This window comes from Sinocyclocheilus anshuiensis, unplaced genomic scaffold (assembly GCF_001515605.1).
Source record: "Sinocyclocheilus anshuiensis isolate Anshui unplaced genomic scaffold, SAMN03320099.WGS_v1.1 scaffold860, whole genome shotgun sequence".
Classification (NCBI taxonomy): domain Eukaryota; kingdom Metazoa; phylum Chordata; class Actinopteri; order Cypriniformes; family Cyprinidae; genus Sinocyclocheilus; species Sinocyclocheilus anshuiensis.
This window is the reverse complement of record NW_015548288.1, coordinates 1,179,382-1,194,788: the sequence shown is the minus strand read 5'-3', so window position 1 is coordinate 1,194,788 and position 15,407 is coordinate 1,179,382. Positions and strand designations below refer to the sequence as shown.

General features: G+C 38.8%; 1 protein-coding gene across 1 annotated transcript in view; it reads right to left on the bottom strand.

Moving 5' to 3' along the window:
- LOC107655892 (rho guanine nucleotide exchange factor 28-like) overlaps positions 1 to 15,407 on the bottom strand; it is an 89,985-nt gene that overhangs the window by 14,543 nt on the left and 60,035 nt on the right. The window contains exons 11-31 of the mRNA XM_016443505.1: positions 14,652 to 14,941; positions 13,404 to 13,596; positions 13,135 to 13,249; positions 11,046 to 11,132; positions 10,186 to 10,228; positions 9,566 to 9,667; positions 8,545 to 8,668; positions 7,614 to 7,749; positions 7,316 to 7,371; positions 7,013 to 7,073; positions 6,733 to 6,865; positions 6,116 to 6,234; positions 5,851 to 5,991; positions 5,515 to 5,765; positions 4,653 to 4,778; positions 4,434 to 4,551; positions 4,085 to 4,336; positions 3,856 to 3,932; positions 2,492 to 2,670; positions 2,292 to 2,383; positions 1,625 to 1,798 (exon numbers count right to left, since the gene is read on the bottom strand). Coding sequence (XP_016298991.1) covers positions 1,625 to 1,798; positions 2,292 to 2,383; positions 2,492 to 2,670; positions 3,856 to 3,932; positions 4,085 to 4,336; positions 4,434 to 4,551; positions 4,653 to 4,778; positions 5,515 to 5,765; positions 5,851 to 5,991; positions 6,116 to 6,234; positions 6,733 to 6,865; positions 7,013 to 7,073; positions 7,316 to 7,371; positions 7,614 to 7,749; positions 8,545 to 8,668; positions 9,566 to 9,667; positions 10,186 to 10,228; positions 11,046 to 11,132; positions 13,135 to 13,249; positions 13,404 to 13,596; positions 14,652 to 14,941 — 2,869 coding nt within the window. The remainder of the gene's footprint in view (positions 1 to 1,624; positions 1,799 to 2,291; positions 2,384 to 2,491; positions 2,671 to 3,855; positions 3,933 to 4,084; positions 4,337 to 4,433; positions 4,552 to 4,652; positions 4,779 to 5,514; positions 5,766 to 5,850; positions 5,992 to 6,115; positions 6,235 to 6,732; positions 6,866 to 7,012; positions 7,074 to 7,315; positions 7,372 to 7,613; positions 7,750 to 8,544; positions 8,669 to 9,565; positions 9,668 to 10,185; positions 10,229 to 11,045; positions 11,133 to 13,134; positions 13,250 to 13,403; positions 13,597 to 14,651; positions 14,942 to 15,407) is intronic.

Below are 15,407 nucleotides of genomic sequence, written 5' to 3'. Positions count from 1 at the left end.
GGGGATGGCGGCCTGCGAAGACTGCTGAGGCCTCGCAACAGCCCGGGCCGGCAGTCAAGCCTGAACAACGGCCCACCACTCGTAGGAAGGTGGGACCGCCAGCTCATCAGCAGGGCACTAAGAAGGCTTCAAAGCATACCTGAGACAGGCGACCCAGGGAGGAGGGACCATTTGACCAGCCCAGCTCCACTTCCGGTGTAGGGAAGGGGGGTGGATTCAGCTGTCTGCCATTCTGTGGACAGCCACCACATGGTCAATAAAAGAGCAATTTCCTTCTTCCCTGGGTCACAACCACACATCTGGTGTTTTTGGCCTTCCCAGACGCTGAGACTAGGTATCAGAGCCTGTTCGCACACAGACTCTTTGTCTCCTCATGTTCTGATGCAACAGGTCTGTCATCAAGTCGGTGTGACATGTTGACGAACCCCTGTTCTCTCATTCGTCGGTAGCTCATTTGACAGACCTGGCGGGCAAGGCACTGTGCGCTTCGAAGGATGTTTTACCTCTTCCCAGTGCCTTTTGCTCCACTGAGCCCAGGAACCCTGCCCTAGGTACAACAAACTTAGTTCCTTTGAGACCATTGGCGAGGTGTCTGGAAGACTGGTTAAGCCTCCCCAGCCTTTCCTGCTGGCTTCTCAGAACCATTCGTCTCGGCTATGCGATACAGTTCACCAGGTGTCTGCGAAAGTTCAGTGGCATTCTGTTAACCTCAGTGCGAGGCAAGAATGCTGCTGTTTCATGTAGCTGAGTTTGGCAGAGGAACTCACTGTTATAATCCATTACGAGAAGGTATCCCTCAAAGTGAACTCTCCTAATGGGTTAGTGCTCCACATGTAGTGGCTCCCCTTCATGGCCCCATATGTGTATTACTCCACTGACTTGTCCGTTAGGATTTAGTGTTTCCCCTAGACAGACGCTCGGTTTGTCACTGAGTTCTGTGCTTGGTAGTTCTCCCCTTATGCGGAGCCTACAACAGAATCTTCCCTATGTGGTCCTTCCTTCAGTAAGTCCATAGGTCAGTCTTCACATGTTACCTCCCCTTCGGGTAGGATGTGATCTCCGTAGTGTCTCTTTCCCTTGTGGGAAAACAGACACTTTCCCAACGTTACCTACCATGGCTTTCAGCCATCACTTATTACTGTTTTTCTAATAAGATGAGAAAAGGCTCAGGCTGAGGTGACCTCCTCCTTATTGATGGCTCTCCTGGATGTTGGGGAGTGAGGTCATAAGTCTTGGATGTTGGAAGGTTATGAGGAGAGGTGCATTTGGTTGTGACATGCCGGGCTTGTCAACATCTGTGCCCCGGGCTCTTGTGGTGCAGTTCAGCAGCTGTGGCGTTTAGTGTAGGGACCCCTAGTGTCGGAACTTCGACCCAACGTCAAAGTGACCAACTGAAAGGGAACGTCTCGGTTACATATGGTAACCTTGGTAGTTAATAAACATTTATTATTATCAATGTTGAAAACAGTTGTGCTGCTTAATGTTTTTGTGGAAACTGCAACATATATTATCTTTACTGTCACATTTGCCCAGTTTAATGAATCCTTGCTGAATAAAAAAATCTGACTGCACTGTTTTGAACGGTAATGTATATATGGATGTGCTTCCCTCAGTGGACTCTCACCCTCTTTAAGAGCAGCACTGAGCAGTACTCCGGCCTGAGGGATGTCTTCAGTGCTGGGCCGTACCAGCAGTCTGGGCTCTGGTCCTATCTCACATCCTCCTGCCATGATATGATAGATGTGTAGCTTCTCCTCCAGATTTGCACAGATGAGGTGATCGTGGCCACACAAAGACTCTGTGAAAGAAGGAGGTTGGTTGTCATGTTTAAAAAAAACTATTATTCTTTAGCTGACACAAATGTGCACAAATAGCTTAAGAAACCACACCTCTCATTGACCACCATTGAAAAGAAACTGTGTATGCTGATGAAATAAAAGCAACATACAAATCTTATGTATTTCATTATATTATTATATGTTTTATCAGTAACAGATTATACTGTTGGCACATACATTGACAAGTCTATTTCATAGTACTATAAGAGCTCTCCAGAAATAGTTAGGGAATGTGAGCATTCTTGAGGTGCCATCACTTCTCACAATCACTTATCAGAATGTCATTTTCTTGCAAATCCACAGTAATGGCCTGCACCACAGAGCAATTTGAGATGAAACGGGATGAACGGGGATGCAAAAATGGATAGATATCGTCAGGTATTATAAATTATATATACATTTCAGCTATTATAAACTATTATCCTTGGGTTCAGCATATCTGGTTGGTTGTACCTTGTAGCCTGTGGATCTTTTGGACCTTTGCTTCTGTGACTCTCCTTTCCTCTTCTGACTCACTTGTAGTTTCATCCTCCTCTTCAGGGCAACTTATCAAACAAATTTGTAATTAGTTCAATCACACACACACAGAGATTTTTTTTCACTCTCAGCTGCCTTTGTAGATAAGAATCAAGTATGACATGTTCACTACACACCTCTCCACAGCCTCTCTGATGAGTCTCATCCAGGCATTTCGTTCATCTTTAGAAGCAGCGTGCACCTCATACATCTCAGGCCCAGCTGAAGACGCGCTGATCAGAAACATGCCTCTCTCCTCATTGGCCACCTCACGCACAATCAGCTTCTGCAGAGAGATCACTGGAGGTTTCTGGTCCTGAGAAACAAAGTAAGTGAGTAAGACAACATAACTAATTATACACACAGTTACATTAAACATCTCATTTACACAAAAACAAACTATCATTCAAGCCACACTAATAAAAGACTAAATCAAATGTATTCCGTGCATACAGATGATTACACCATTACTCAAAAGTGTTGTGTCATTAAGTTAAGTCATAATGCCTTTAAAATCTTTTGAATCCTGAAAATCTCAAAAATGTCAACATTGATAATAATTTTTAAAAAATGGTTCTAGAGTAAATCAGGTTATTATAAATATTTCTGAAGGATCATGTGACACTGAAGCCTGGAGTAAAGCAGAGAGTTCCTCGGGAGCAGGGGTTCAAATGTAAAAAGGGGGAATTTATATACAGAGTAATACCAATTTAACAATAAAAAAAATAAAAATAAAAAAATAAAATAAATAATAATAATAATTATATATATATATATATATATATATATATATATATACACACACATACACACACATATTTATAAAAATAAAGTCCTTCATGTGATCTTGAACTGCTTACACTTCATGTACACTTGGGCTTCATTTAACCAACAATAACCAATAAAATTTAACCAAACAATTAATTTCATTAAACGGTAAACGGTATATCAATATGCAGTACGTAAATAGGAGTAAATTAAACACTACTTACAATAAACGTGACTTCTTCTACTTTAGAAATTTTAGGTTTGTTTAAAAAAAATGAAAAGAGACAGTGGCTACACAGTTTTCAACTGATTTATGAATAAGAGCGGGAAGATACTGATCCACTTGTTTAAGACATGCACAATCTATAGCAAGCAACGCAATAGATTTAAGTAAAAATAAACAGGTATTGTCATAATAATTATAATTCAAATCAATTTTGTTTTATTGACTACAATAACACTGTTGATAATTGTTGAGAGAGGGGCACTTTTGGTTAATTTTGGAAAAAGGGCAGGAGCTTGAGCCCCCAAAGCACCCCCCTCTGCATGTGCCTGAATGGCTGCTGAAAATTCCTAAATAAAATGTGAAAAAATATTAAAATAGTACACCATTATTTTAAATCAAATAAATGCAGCCTTGATGAGTATATAAGACTTCTTATTAACCCAAACTTTTGAACTGTAATGTATGCTTTATGAAGATGAAAATGCATAGTAATCTCAAAAAACCAACCACAGCAGCAAAGATGTATTTCTGATCTTTCTCCTGAAGGAACACCAATGAATCAGACAGCAAAAACGCCAGAACATCTGTGGATGACCAGAACAATCAAATAATGTAGCCAGACCTTTCATCTACTGAGCCAGATAAGAATTAAGCACAAATGGTTGTTCATATGTCCTTTCTATTGACTACTGTGTGATGTATTGTGGCCGTTTTATTGGATAATTAATTTTCTCACCTTTCAGTCTTCCTGTGGCTGTCTTCCAGAGCAGCGGACCCTGGTGCAGCAGAGCTCTTCCACTGGTGATGTCCTGCTTGCGGAAGGTGTAACCACTCTTCAGTTTAGTCGAGCACTTGTTCTCCATGCGGCCCAGGACCTCACTCAGCTTCTGGTTCTGCTCGTACTGACTCACGCGCTGGTCCACAGCGGAGATCAGCTCTCGGATCAGGACTAGTGCACGAGAGAGGTCAGCATGCTCTTCTGTGCCCTCTGAAGCAAAGCACAAGAGAAACTGAGTGTAAACGAATGGTTATGCACAGTATATGTTCGGGTTTGGTTGTGATGTACTGTGGGTGAGGTAAAATACCCTCTGTATATTGCAGGATTCTCTCCAGGAGGACGGGATACTTTGTAATTCGCTGCGTCACTAACAAAATGCATTCTGGGATTTCTCGCCTCTTTACCAATGAGTTGCTACTCTGTTGCTGTGGAACCAAAAAGATCAGATTAACTGAAATTCAGTGCTACCAAAAGCATTCATAATACATCAAAATGCGACTGATAGAGTCATTGATTTGGCTCTCACTTTGATGAAGAGCTGAAATCTCTTATTCTGCTGCTGAAGCTCTTTGAAGTAGCTGACCGCTTCTGTGTGATGACTGCAAAACTCACCATACACCTGCTTCATCTTCTCTGCATTCTCCTGGGAGAACTATGATGAACACAAACACACACCTATGATGTTTCTTATGATGTACTGTACTCTATACTGTATGTACTTGATACTGATACCAACAACACCAGGTGTGGTTGGAACTACAGCTCTCGAACTGTGGTTACAAGCATAGTTTCATGTTAGTGTGACATGTGGACAGTCGTGACTAGCTATTTAATTTCTCCAACGATGCTTTGTACTCTGGTAGTTAGGCAGTCAGTTAGGTAGTTGTATTGTAAATGCCATCCAGACCTGTTTTGTGAACTGCCTCATCTGATTCAATGAAAACTTTTTGACTCAAAAGAATGATTTGTTCAGGAAATGGACATTGCAGCTTTTCTCATGAATGGGCCAAATGGGTGAAATGCTTGGTCATGTTTATGACATAATAACTAATTAAATGGTAACACTTTACAATAAGGTTCCACTTGTTAACATTAGTTAACTACATTAGTTAATATGAATTAACAATGGAAAATAATTATAAAGCATTTTTTAACCTTAATGTTAATTTCAGCACCTGAACTAACATGAACTAACAACAAACAGCTGTATTAACTAACATTAACAAAGATTTAAAAATATAGTAACAAATGTATTGCTTACTGTAAGTAAATGTTAGCTCATTAACTAACATTAACTAATGCAACCTTATTGTAAAGTGTTACGATTAAATTGATCAGGACATTATGTACTCATACAGAAATATATACGACTACTATTATTAATGTACCTGTTGCAGAAAGATGTCACCCACATAGTGAATGAGGTAGTTCTTGCTGCTGTTGGGCTGAACGCAGCTTTGCCGCCGTTCCCTCATCGCTGAAAGGAAGTCACGGTGGAGAAGAAGCAGCTCATCTAAGCAAGGGAAAATCCGAGCAATAGTGTCCGCATCCAGTCCGACTTCTTCCCGCATTCCCCGCCTGAAGACCTCCGCCATTATCATGAGCGTCTGTACATGATGGAGCTCGGTCTGCATGAACTCTGAGTAAGACCAAGAGTACAAAACACTTTCAAATGATGTACAGAATTAATTTGAACAAAACATTTTTAGTGAGTTTCAGCAGACCGTAAATGACATCCTGTCTCTTGATGATGCGTTTTTCTTGCATCTTACAGAACTGGGGCTCCACCGCTAGGCTCCATGACTCCGCCTCCAAATTCACAGCATTCATTACCAGCTCATTCTGTAGGGGGGAATCTACAGTGTCTATGGAGAGGTGGGACACACAAAAGAGCTCTTGTTTTAAAAAGGTCTTAAGGCAAAATTATTGTGTTCTATGTATGTTGAGTTGGGGTAGGAATTTCCGCCATCAAATGCCCAGCTGTTTTACCTTCAATAAGGGAAGAATCAGTGGATGTTGAGGACTCCATGGTTTGGAGGAGCTCCTCTGGTTGAATGTGGTTCCGCCACGGAGGGGCGTCACTATCTGCTTCTGGGCTACCACTAAGCCTGATGGAAAAAAAAAAAAAGTCATAAATGTTCATTACAACAAGGAATGCTAAACACTCTTGTTCATTTCAACAAATACAAACTCTGGCCACTTATGCTGTCTTGGCTTATTGTAATGCCCATCCAAATATTGAATATCCAAACAGTTAAAGTCAAGTTGCAATTATTCACCATTTACAGAGGAAAAAGATGATAAAAGTTAGTCAGCTTGCGTTGAGACTACATACATTTCCATATTATGTCTGAAATTGTCAGACTGAAAATAAATAAGAATGTTGCCGTTATTTTCGGTCAAAAATGTGCCTTTTCACTTTTAATATTTTAATAATCAAACAAAAGAAATCCTCTCATTCAGAGTTGATTTGTAGTATATTGGTGATTGAGCACATCACAGCATATGGGTCATTAACATTTACAATTCATTTATCTAGTTAGTTTTTGGATTGGAATGATACAATTTCCAATTTTTGGAATATTGCAACACAAAGAGTTTCGGACCTTTCTGTGACCGCAGGCACACTTCTAGACAGAGGGCACGGAAGAGGTGTAGAGTCTCGTGATGTCATCACAGGAAGAGAGGCAGAGGTGGGGATCTGAGAGGACGAGGAGGAACTTTCACGCACTATAAAATCTAAGTGTGACAGACAAAAAGGTGAGAGCAAAACCAAGACAAAAGTGTAACTGTCTAAATAAAGCCTCTGTTAAGGAGTTCAATGAGATGATAGCAGGAGTTATATCGATTTTCCTTTACATATTTTATTAAGGTGGTAAAACTCACTCTGAGGGAGGGAGGCTGTCCTGCTTTTTACTGTCATAACAGAATATTTGTCTTGAAGTTTCTGTAAAAGAGAGCATTATAAATATAATTTTTTAAAACTTAATATTACTTCCTCGTTTGATACACTGATTACCAGAATTCAGTATTGTAACAATAGGGCTCATTACAGAGCCTCAGTACTGTGTGTCTGACCAAACATGGGCAAACATGTCTCTAGGTTTAAATATTAAACTTAGGCAATCTATCAGACTTAGATGTAGTTCAAGAGAAAAACAAAACCATGCAATCGCAAGCACAGTCCACCTTCAGGCATGGTGTAGATGAGTCCTTACAGCCCTTATGGACACTCACTGCACAGTCTAAGAGTCAAGAGAAAAATAAACAAATCCGAAGAAATAACATCAATATAAAATACAGAAAAACACCTACTAAATCAACTGGCAGACTTCCAAGACTTTCGAAATTTTCCAAATCACAAAAATAGATCAAATGAAATGACTCATTACATACCGCAATGTTGCAAGAAACACAGTATATCTTTTAAGATTAAAAATACTAGTTTTATTATTTAAAATATTTGTTTCCATTTAAACGAACTCACATGTGCAGTGGAGGACCTCTTTCCCAGAAGCTGGTTTGCTGCAGATCTCACAAAGTGTCGACCCCAGGACAGATCCTGCTGTGAACTGGTGTCCATTGACCTGCTTGTCTTTGGTCTCTCTCTCTTTTCCTTTCCCCTTAAAGAACCAAGGGAAAGCCATCAGATCACTGACAGTCCACATCACCATCTGCCATGACTGCACATTAAACTCAACGTTTTCATCTCTACATGCTTTCTGCTTATTAAGTTAGTCTAAGTCTGACATGCTTGTGTGGCTAAAAAAGGCCATGGGAGAGTTTGCTGCTGGTAAAACAGTTACAGTCAAAAGGTTTAATGATTAAAAGAGACACCTCTGGTTGTTTTTGGGTCTAACAATCAGTCTTTAGTCTCTTTTTTATCCATCCTGAATGGCTATTAAAGGATACTGTGTGCAAAAACCAGGAAGAAATAGTTAAGTTTTCAAAGAAAAAAAAAGCATTGTATAAAGTAACATGTATTGTATAACGTAACTTGAGTAAGACTACAAACCGAAGTTTAAGATTTTAACATACTGCTTATATGTAATATTGTAAAATATTATTACAATTTAAAATAAATGTTCTATTTTAATATTTTAAAATGTATTTTTTTTTCTCCAAGTAACATTTCTTATTATCAATTGTGGACACCGTGATACTTGTTTTATTTCAGAATTCTTTAATGAACTTTAATGAATGCTGTTTTTGTGCTCAAAAAACAAACCTAGACAGTTCTAGAAAGTTCAAAATAACAGCATTTGTCTGAAATAGTAAAAGCATTAATAATGTTACAAAAGATTTAGGTCACTTTTGATCAATTTAATGCATCCTTGCTGAATAAAAGTATTATCTAACTGACCCCAAATGTTTTGAAAGGCAGTGTATAAATATACATAACATGTATGTATGTTTACCTTGTTCTTGTTGCGAGTGCTATACATTCGGCTCTTTATAAAGCTGAATGTGCGACTGACTTTGTATTTTTCTGACTCTGTTTTGGAAGGGATGATATATTTGTCCCATTCCTCTTCCTCAATCCTGAAACACAAACGCCCGCTTAGATTATTCACCTGGTGTGCACTATAATCACAAACACATGCCTGTCCAGTGAGCGTTTAATAACAACACAGCTTTTACTTTCAGACCATGATGCAGTGGCTGGGTGGTTTCATTAAAGGGTTAGTTCACCGGAAATAACATGACAGTCAGCGGAAGTGAGAGAAAAGTGTTTATTACATTTGAAATATGGATATTTTTCTTACAAAAACTCATGGATTCGCTACTGGGGGCCTTTATTCATCGCCCGGAGCGGTCTGCGGCACGTTTTTATTATGAATGCGCATGCTTTATTTGACGACTTGTGGACTGTTCAACTGCAACACCCGCTGAGTGCCATTAAACAGCTTGAAAGATCAAAGACAATTTTTAATATAACTCCGACTGGATTCGTCTGAAAGAAGAAAGTCATATACACCTAGGATGCTTCAAGGGTAAGTAAAACACAAGCTAATTTTCATTTTTGGGTGAACTAACAATTTAATGCATTTGTTTCAGACTAAGTCATGCATTATTTTCCTGGTGGCAGGAAAATTAATAATTAGTCATCACCCTCTGTGCCATAAATAATTAGGACATACCACCTGAGCAGTGCGGACATTCTCTGCATTTCACACATACCTGATTAGAAATCTTTGCTTAGTGGGAGGTGAGTTGTGAGACAAGGACCACAGTTAGGTTCACAAACAGTGTTATTACATATTTTAGTGTCGACAGAGTGAAGTGACAGCATCATTTGGAGTTTTACGCAAACGTTAAGAAGCATTAGACATGATTTCATGCCAGTGGGTGACAGTGCATTCTGGTTAGGTTATTAAGACGATCATGCCAAGTGTGTTGTTGGTGTTTTGGGGCTATTGGGGCTCTGTATTGACATACTCTTTGAGGAATTCGGAGAGCGTGAGGTGTTGGAGGGAGTTGGCCAGCTCTGCACTGGTCTCATCGTCAGCCGACTGAGCACGCCTACGAAACCTTAACTCCCTATAGAGGTACAGTACAGCACTCTGAGTGTTTATACACACAGCAGATACACGCATTTACATTTTAATGTATCCACACACACATATTGTCTCTAGAGGGCGCTATTGTGCTTTGCTGTAAAAAAAAAAAAAAAACTGAGAAAAACGAACTGTGGGGAATTAAAAAAAAATCGTTGAAAAACATGATATATGATGATATATGAGCTGCAATACAACATACAAAGGGATCTTTTACAGAAACTGTATGTCAGTCACCAACTATTACATGCATATCTTTGTGTCCATTTACATGAACGTGTTTTGCTCATTAAAAAAAAAACACTATCAAACAGCATTCACTTTGGAAAGGTTGACCTATGAAAAGGCGCCACATCCTTTAAATCAACAAAAAGCACCCTGTCACCTGGCAACCATGTTGTCAGGGACACTGGAGAATTCTTCTTAATATAGTTTTATTCTCTGGTTAATACCCAATACAGGGATCAGTGGAGATGACAGGTTGTTAGAGGTCTGCATTACCTTTTCTCTTGAGGCTGCTCGGATGTGCTGCAGGCACGATGTTCTGTGGAAAAGAGAATATAGGTGCTGATTATAGCCTACTTTAATAAGATTATACTCTAAAATTGGGGTTTTATCATTTAGGTTGCTTCTGTCAAGACCACTTTTTGATGGCTTTTTAAATACTCCTAAAGAAACATCTTTGAGAACTTACAACAGGTTTGCTTACTTGATAAACAAATTCATCTAAAAATTGATGACACAATCCTTCCTTTCCAGCAACATCTTATCAAATAATGATGAAACCCCTTGAGGGTGAAGGCAGACGCACTGCAATTAGGCTTCCACAACCAGCGAGCAAAGCCAAGCCATGGAGATTTACACCCTCACGCATACTGTACACACACCAGACCAGTGTTGTTATTGTTAACGGAAACTAAAACTATTAAAAGCGTTTTTAGATCATTTAAACAAAACTGACATAAAATAAAATATAAATATTAGATGAAAAATGTAAACATAAAAAAATTAAATCACTGAAATTAAAAATAAAGTTTGAGTTCAAGAAAATAAATAAAAATAAATCAATTGAAATATTTTAATAGCAAATAGCAAAATTACAAAAACTAAAATGAAATGAAAACTGAAAATATAAAAACAAAAGCCAATTCAAAAATTAATAAATACTGAAATATAAATAATAATAAAATGACACTGACCCAGACACATTATACATAGTACAAACACAAAAACCCATCCATTTTCAGAAATCACTTTATCACATATAAACACACAGAGTGCTTTCAGCAGCAGAAGTGTTGTGCTATGTTGTTAGTAGCGTGCGGCGTAAGAGGTGAGCGAGCAGGCTTGGCCGTACTTACTAACAGGGTTGAGCAGAGATAGAGATTTAGACAGAGACAGTCCCTGTAGGAGAGACCTGCTGCCACTGCTGCTGGAGCGGGCGCCATCTACAGGACACAGCGGACATGACACTCACTAAAGCCCGGCACTACTCTACACATACAGTATCTCACAGAAGTGAGTACACCCCTCACATTTTTGTTCAGTGTTGTCACATGAAAAGATATAATAAAATATTTACAAAAATGTGAGGGGTGTACTCACTTCTGTGAGATACTGTGCTGGCTTTGAATGGAAGGATTTGCATAAATTATGAAATGTTATAGCAGAAACAGCCAAAATCAGGTGATTTGATTTGATCCTCTATTCATGATGCCTGGATCATCAAACAGCAGCACATTTTGGCTGTGTCTCAAAACCAAACATTCAAACATGCCTGTCCCTGCTGGAAAATCCAACTTAAGCAGGCAGCTGAGTTATGAAACATGGTAGGTTTTATTTAGCTGGTCATTAGCTGTTCATAAGCTTCACTGTCGGCTGGACTACAAGCTTCAACGTTCCAAAAACCAGCTTAACCATTTGAAGCTGGTTAGATAATGTAGTAGATGGATTGCTGATGGTTTACATGCTTAAGAACAGTTTAGACCAGCTATCATGTAGAAAGAACACAATTACAATCTTGAATTGGTGTTTTTAGCAGGGATGATGCCCAAAAAAAAGCTTACTTGGTTTTGAGTATATTTGTTAGTAGTGTGTCTGTTCACTACAGTTTTGTTAGTGACTATGAAACATGCTTCTAGCAACTTATGATCAAGTGTAAAGGCTATTACGTTCAGCTGTTATATTATATATGTTGGTGTCCAGAAATTATTTTACAGAATTTGGAACCAGAAGGAATATCATCAGAAATTTCCGATAAACATTAATAATCTACTAAAAAGCCTTGGATTAAAGGGATAGTCCTACATCTTGGATGCCCTGGGGGTAAGCAGATAAACATCAAATTGAAAGTTTTGGGTGAACTAACCCTTTAATGGAATAGAACAGGCTTGATGATGCTGCCAAATGACATTCAGCAGCATTAACTGCCACAGACAATGGTAATTATTGGGAGATACTCTGAGTCGCTGGATGTTAATGAATGCAGATCATTTGAGGGCATTACACACAAGCAAAATTTTGTAGTTGTACACCATTTTTAAAGAGATAAAACAACTGATAAAAAGGAGATCATAAGCTAAATACTGCCATTTTTAGCTTAATTTTCGTGACACAGTAAGAAAGAAGGCCTGTTTCACACTGCATATGTAAGCAGTGCATAATTAAGGCAGAAGCGTGACTGTAACAGCACTGTGTTCTGCTTTTACACTGACAGTGTTTCTGCAGCATAGCAGAGCTGCAGCTCTTCAAAGAAAATAAAAACTTTTCTGGGTTGCCACATTGAATATTACGTTGAAGTAACTTCTAAATCATTATTGGGAGTGTCTGTGATTGTGAACTTGACCATTATTAAATATAATTGACATTTTTTGTAAAGTAAAATTTGCTTGATTTACATCCAAATGGAAATTAATCTACACAGAACAGAACACAAACCCTAAAGTACAACAATAAACCACTTAACTGATCTGGATTTTGATTTAATGCACAATGCACTGTGTGAATGCTTTAACCATTAGGGTCTGACATAAACATGCACTGCTTACGATTACAGTGTGACGGGGTGATGTGACAGTGTCAAACAGGTCATATATAAATAAATGTTCTGATCTTGCTATAAAAAAAATTTTTTAATGAAAAAGATTTTAAATGAGTTACAAATCCTATCATCCCTTAAAAGCTCATCATGCTTAAAACAGACTAGACAGGAAACGAGTGCTCAGTCACCCAGCAATGAGAGGAAAGAATCAGATGATGTTTTCAGAAACTTGATATGCGATATAAATATCTCAGAATAAAAGGACTTTTGTGTATGCCCCGTGATTCATATTTGACTTGACTTCCTGTCACCTGACCCTGCAAAATGCTAACCTTGGCAAAAACACACATCATTTGGGACAAAGGGTAAATTAAGTGAGAGGTGTAAGGTGAAAAGTGAAAGGATCTGACCCTGGTTGAGGTCGGTAGGTGGAGGTTGGGCATCCCTACTAAATCGTGGAGGCAGCAGGCTGATTTTGGGGGAGGTGTAGGAATACGAACGGAGACGGATGCCCTGCTCAATATCCTGAAAAAATAAATAATTAACATTTTCACTGAGTTTCCATCTCACAGTGCTCACAAATGTAGTAATGACCATCATGTGTAGTAGCTGTAGTCAGATATCTGTATCTGTGCATAGTTTGCCTCACTCTAGGGAACCAGGAAAATAGGTGTGGTACCTTTGCAGGGGTGGGGTTACAGGCAGAGGAGGCGGAGTGAGAACGCGTGCAGGTAAGATCAGGGGCAGGGCCAAATATAACCCGATCATCTGCACTGTTTTTGAGCTCAGGCTGTGGCTGGGGGAGGGGCTTCTTCATTAAAATGTCATCATCATCCTCCTCGCTGTCCATTTCCAAGGCCACCAGACTCGGGCTTAGAGAGAGGATTGGACTTCTAAAAATTCTCAACAACCACTGTGAGTAAGACGAGCATCACTTACATTTTGTAAATAATTCATACATTTTGTGTTTGGCACAAACGCTCCTCCAACTATGGGGAAATATCACAGCAATATCACAAATGTTTTAAATCATGGAAACATTTTTTAAACTGATTCTGGGCTTTTGCATAAAAGCTGCATTCCTGCTTTATAAGGCAAATGCATCCAGAGCCAGGTAAAGCCTGGGTTTGTTTTTTGTTTGTCTGTCTAGTTTACACACTGTCACAGTTCTTCTACCACCCAAGTTTTAAAAGGTCTAAGTGGTGCCCAATACAGTACAAATTTATGTTATTGTACACAAGTAAACAAAATGTCCTTAAAATGTTTTCCCAACAGTGATGGGTTCATGCTCTCAGCAGCCAAGAATTCATTGCGCAAAACACATGTGGTCGGCACAAACCATGTTTATTCTCGCTGTAAGTGAACCTGCATTTAATGTATGAGTTATTTTCTCATGTCACGCAAACTGTGCCTGATTTGGCTACTTCAAATAACTATGAAGTATAAACCGAGGACATAAACTACTACTCAAAAGTTTGGGGTTGGAAATTTTTGGGAAAGAAATTGATACTTTTATTCAGCAAGAATGCATTAACTTCATCAAAAGTGACATTAAAGACATTTATAATCCTACAAAAGATTTACATTTCAAATAAATGCTGTTCTTTTGAACTTTCAAAAAAATCATGATTTCTACAAAAATATACAGTTTTCAATATTGATAATAAGAAGAAATGTTTCATGAGCACCAAATCAGCATATTAGAATCATTTCTGAATGATCATATGACAGGGAAATATATGTTAAAGTGTTTTTTTCCCCATACATGCAGCCTTGGTGAGCATAATATACTTCTTTCAAAAACATTAAAAAAAAAAAAATCTTACCAACCCCAAACGGTAGTGTATAAAGTGTACAGTGTCAAATTTCAAACACCACCTGCTATTAACTGACTGTCACAACAAAACATCAATGTCAGCATGCTTACCTTAGGTCACATGGCTCTGTAGGTGAGCTTGAGCTGTCATATGTCAGTTCAGCAGGTCGTGTGGCACGCATGAGTCTATCCAGCATCAGTCCCGCTGGAGTGGTGGGAGAGAAAGAACGAGAAGCATGCTGCCGTCCTCTCTGACCTTCATCATCTTTAATAGCTGGAGGCATATCTATAGTCCCTGGTGACAAGACCTCCGTATCTGACATTGGCCACACACCACTATCTGTCCCAGAACTGTCCTCTGTGACACTTGTAACAGCGTACTTCATATTGAGGTCATTGTCCTACATCAGAAGAGAAAACAAACAAATATTTAATGTACTAAGAAAATGACAAAAGTAATGTAGTGATTTACTAGGGTTAGTTCACATAAAAATTTAATATTTTTCTCACCCTCATGAAAAATGAAAAAACCTGTACCTTACTTTCTTCTGAAAAAATGTTCAACCATTTTTGTCCATACAGTGAAAGTCAATGCGGTGCAAAACATTACTGGTCCCCGCTGACTTTTGTATGCACAAAAAACACTGAGACATTTTCCAAAATATCTTTTGTGTTAAACGGAAGAAATAAAATCATACAGGTTTGGAAGGACATGAGGGTGAGTAAGTGATGACACATTTTTTTGTTTTGGGTGAACTATCCATTACACAAAGCCTGGCGTCTCATAAACACAGTGCCTTGATTCATGTCAAACTAAAGACTTCTGTGGCAGTTGAAGAGTTGTGGCTTAAGATTCAGGCTACAATG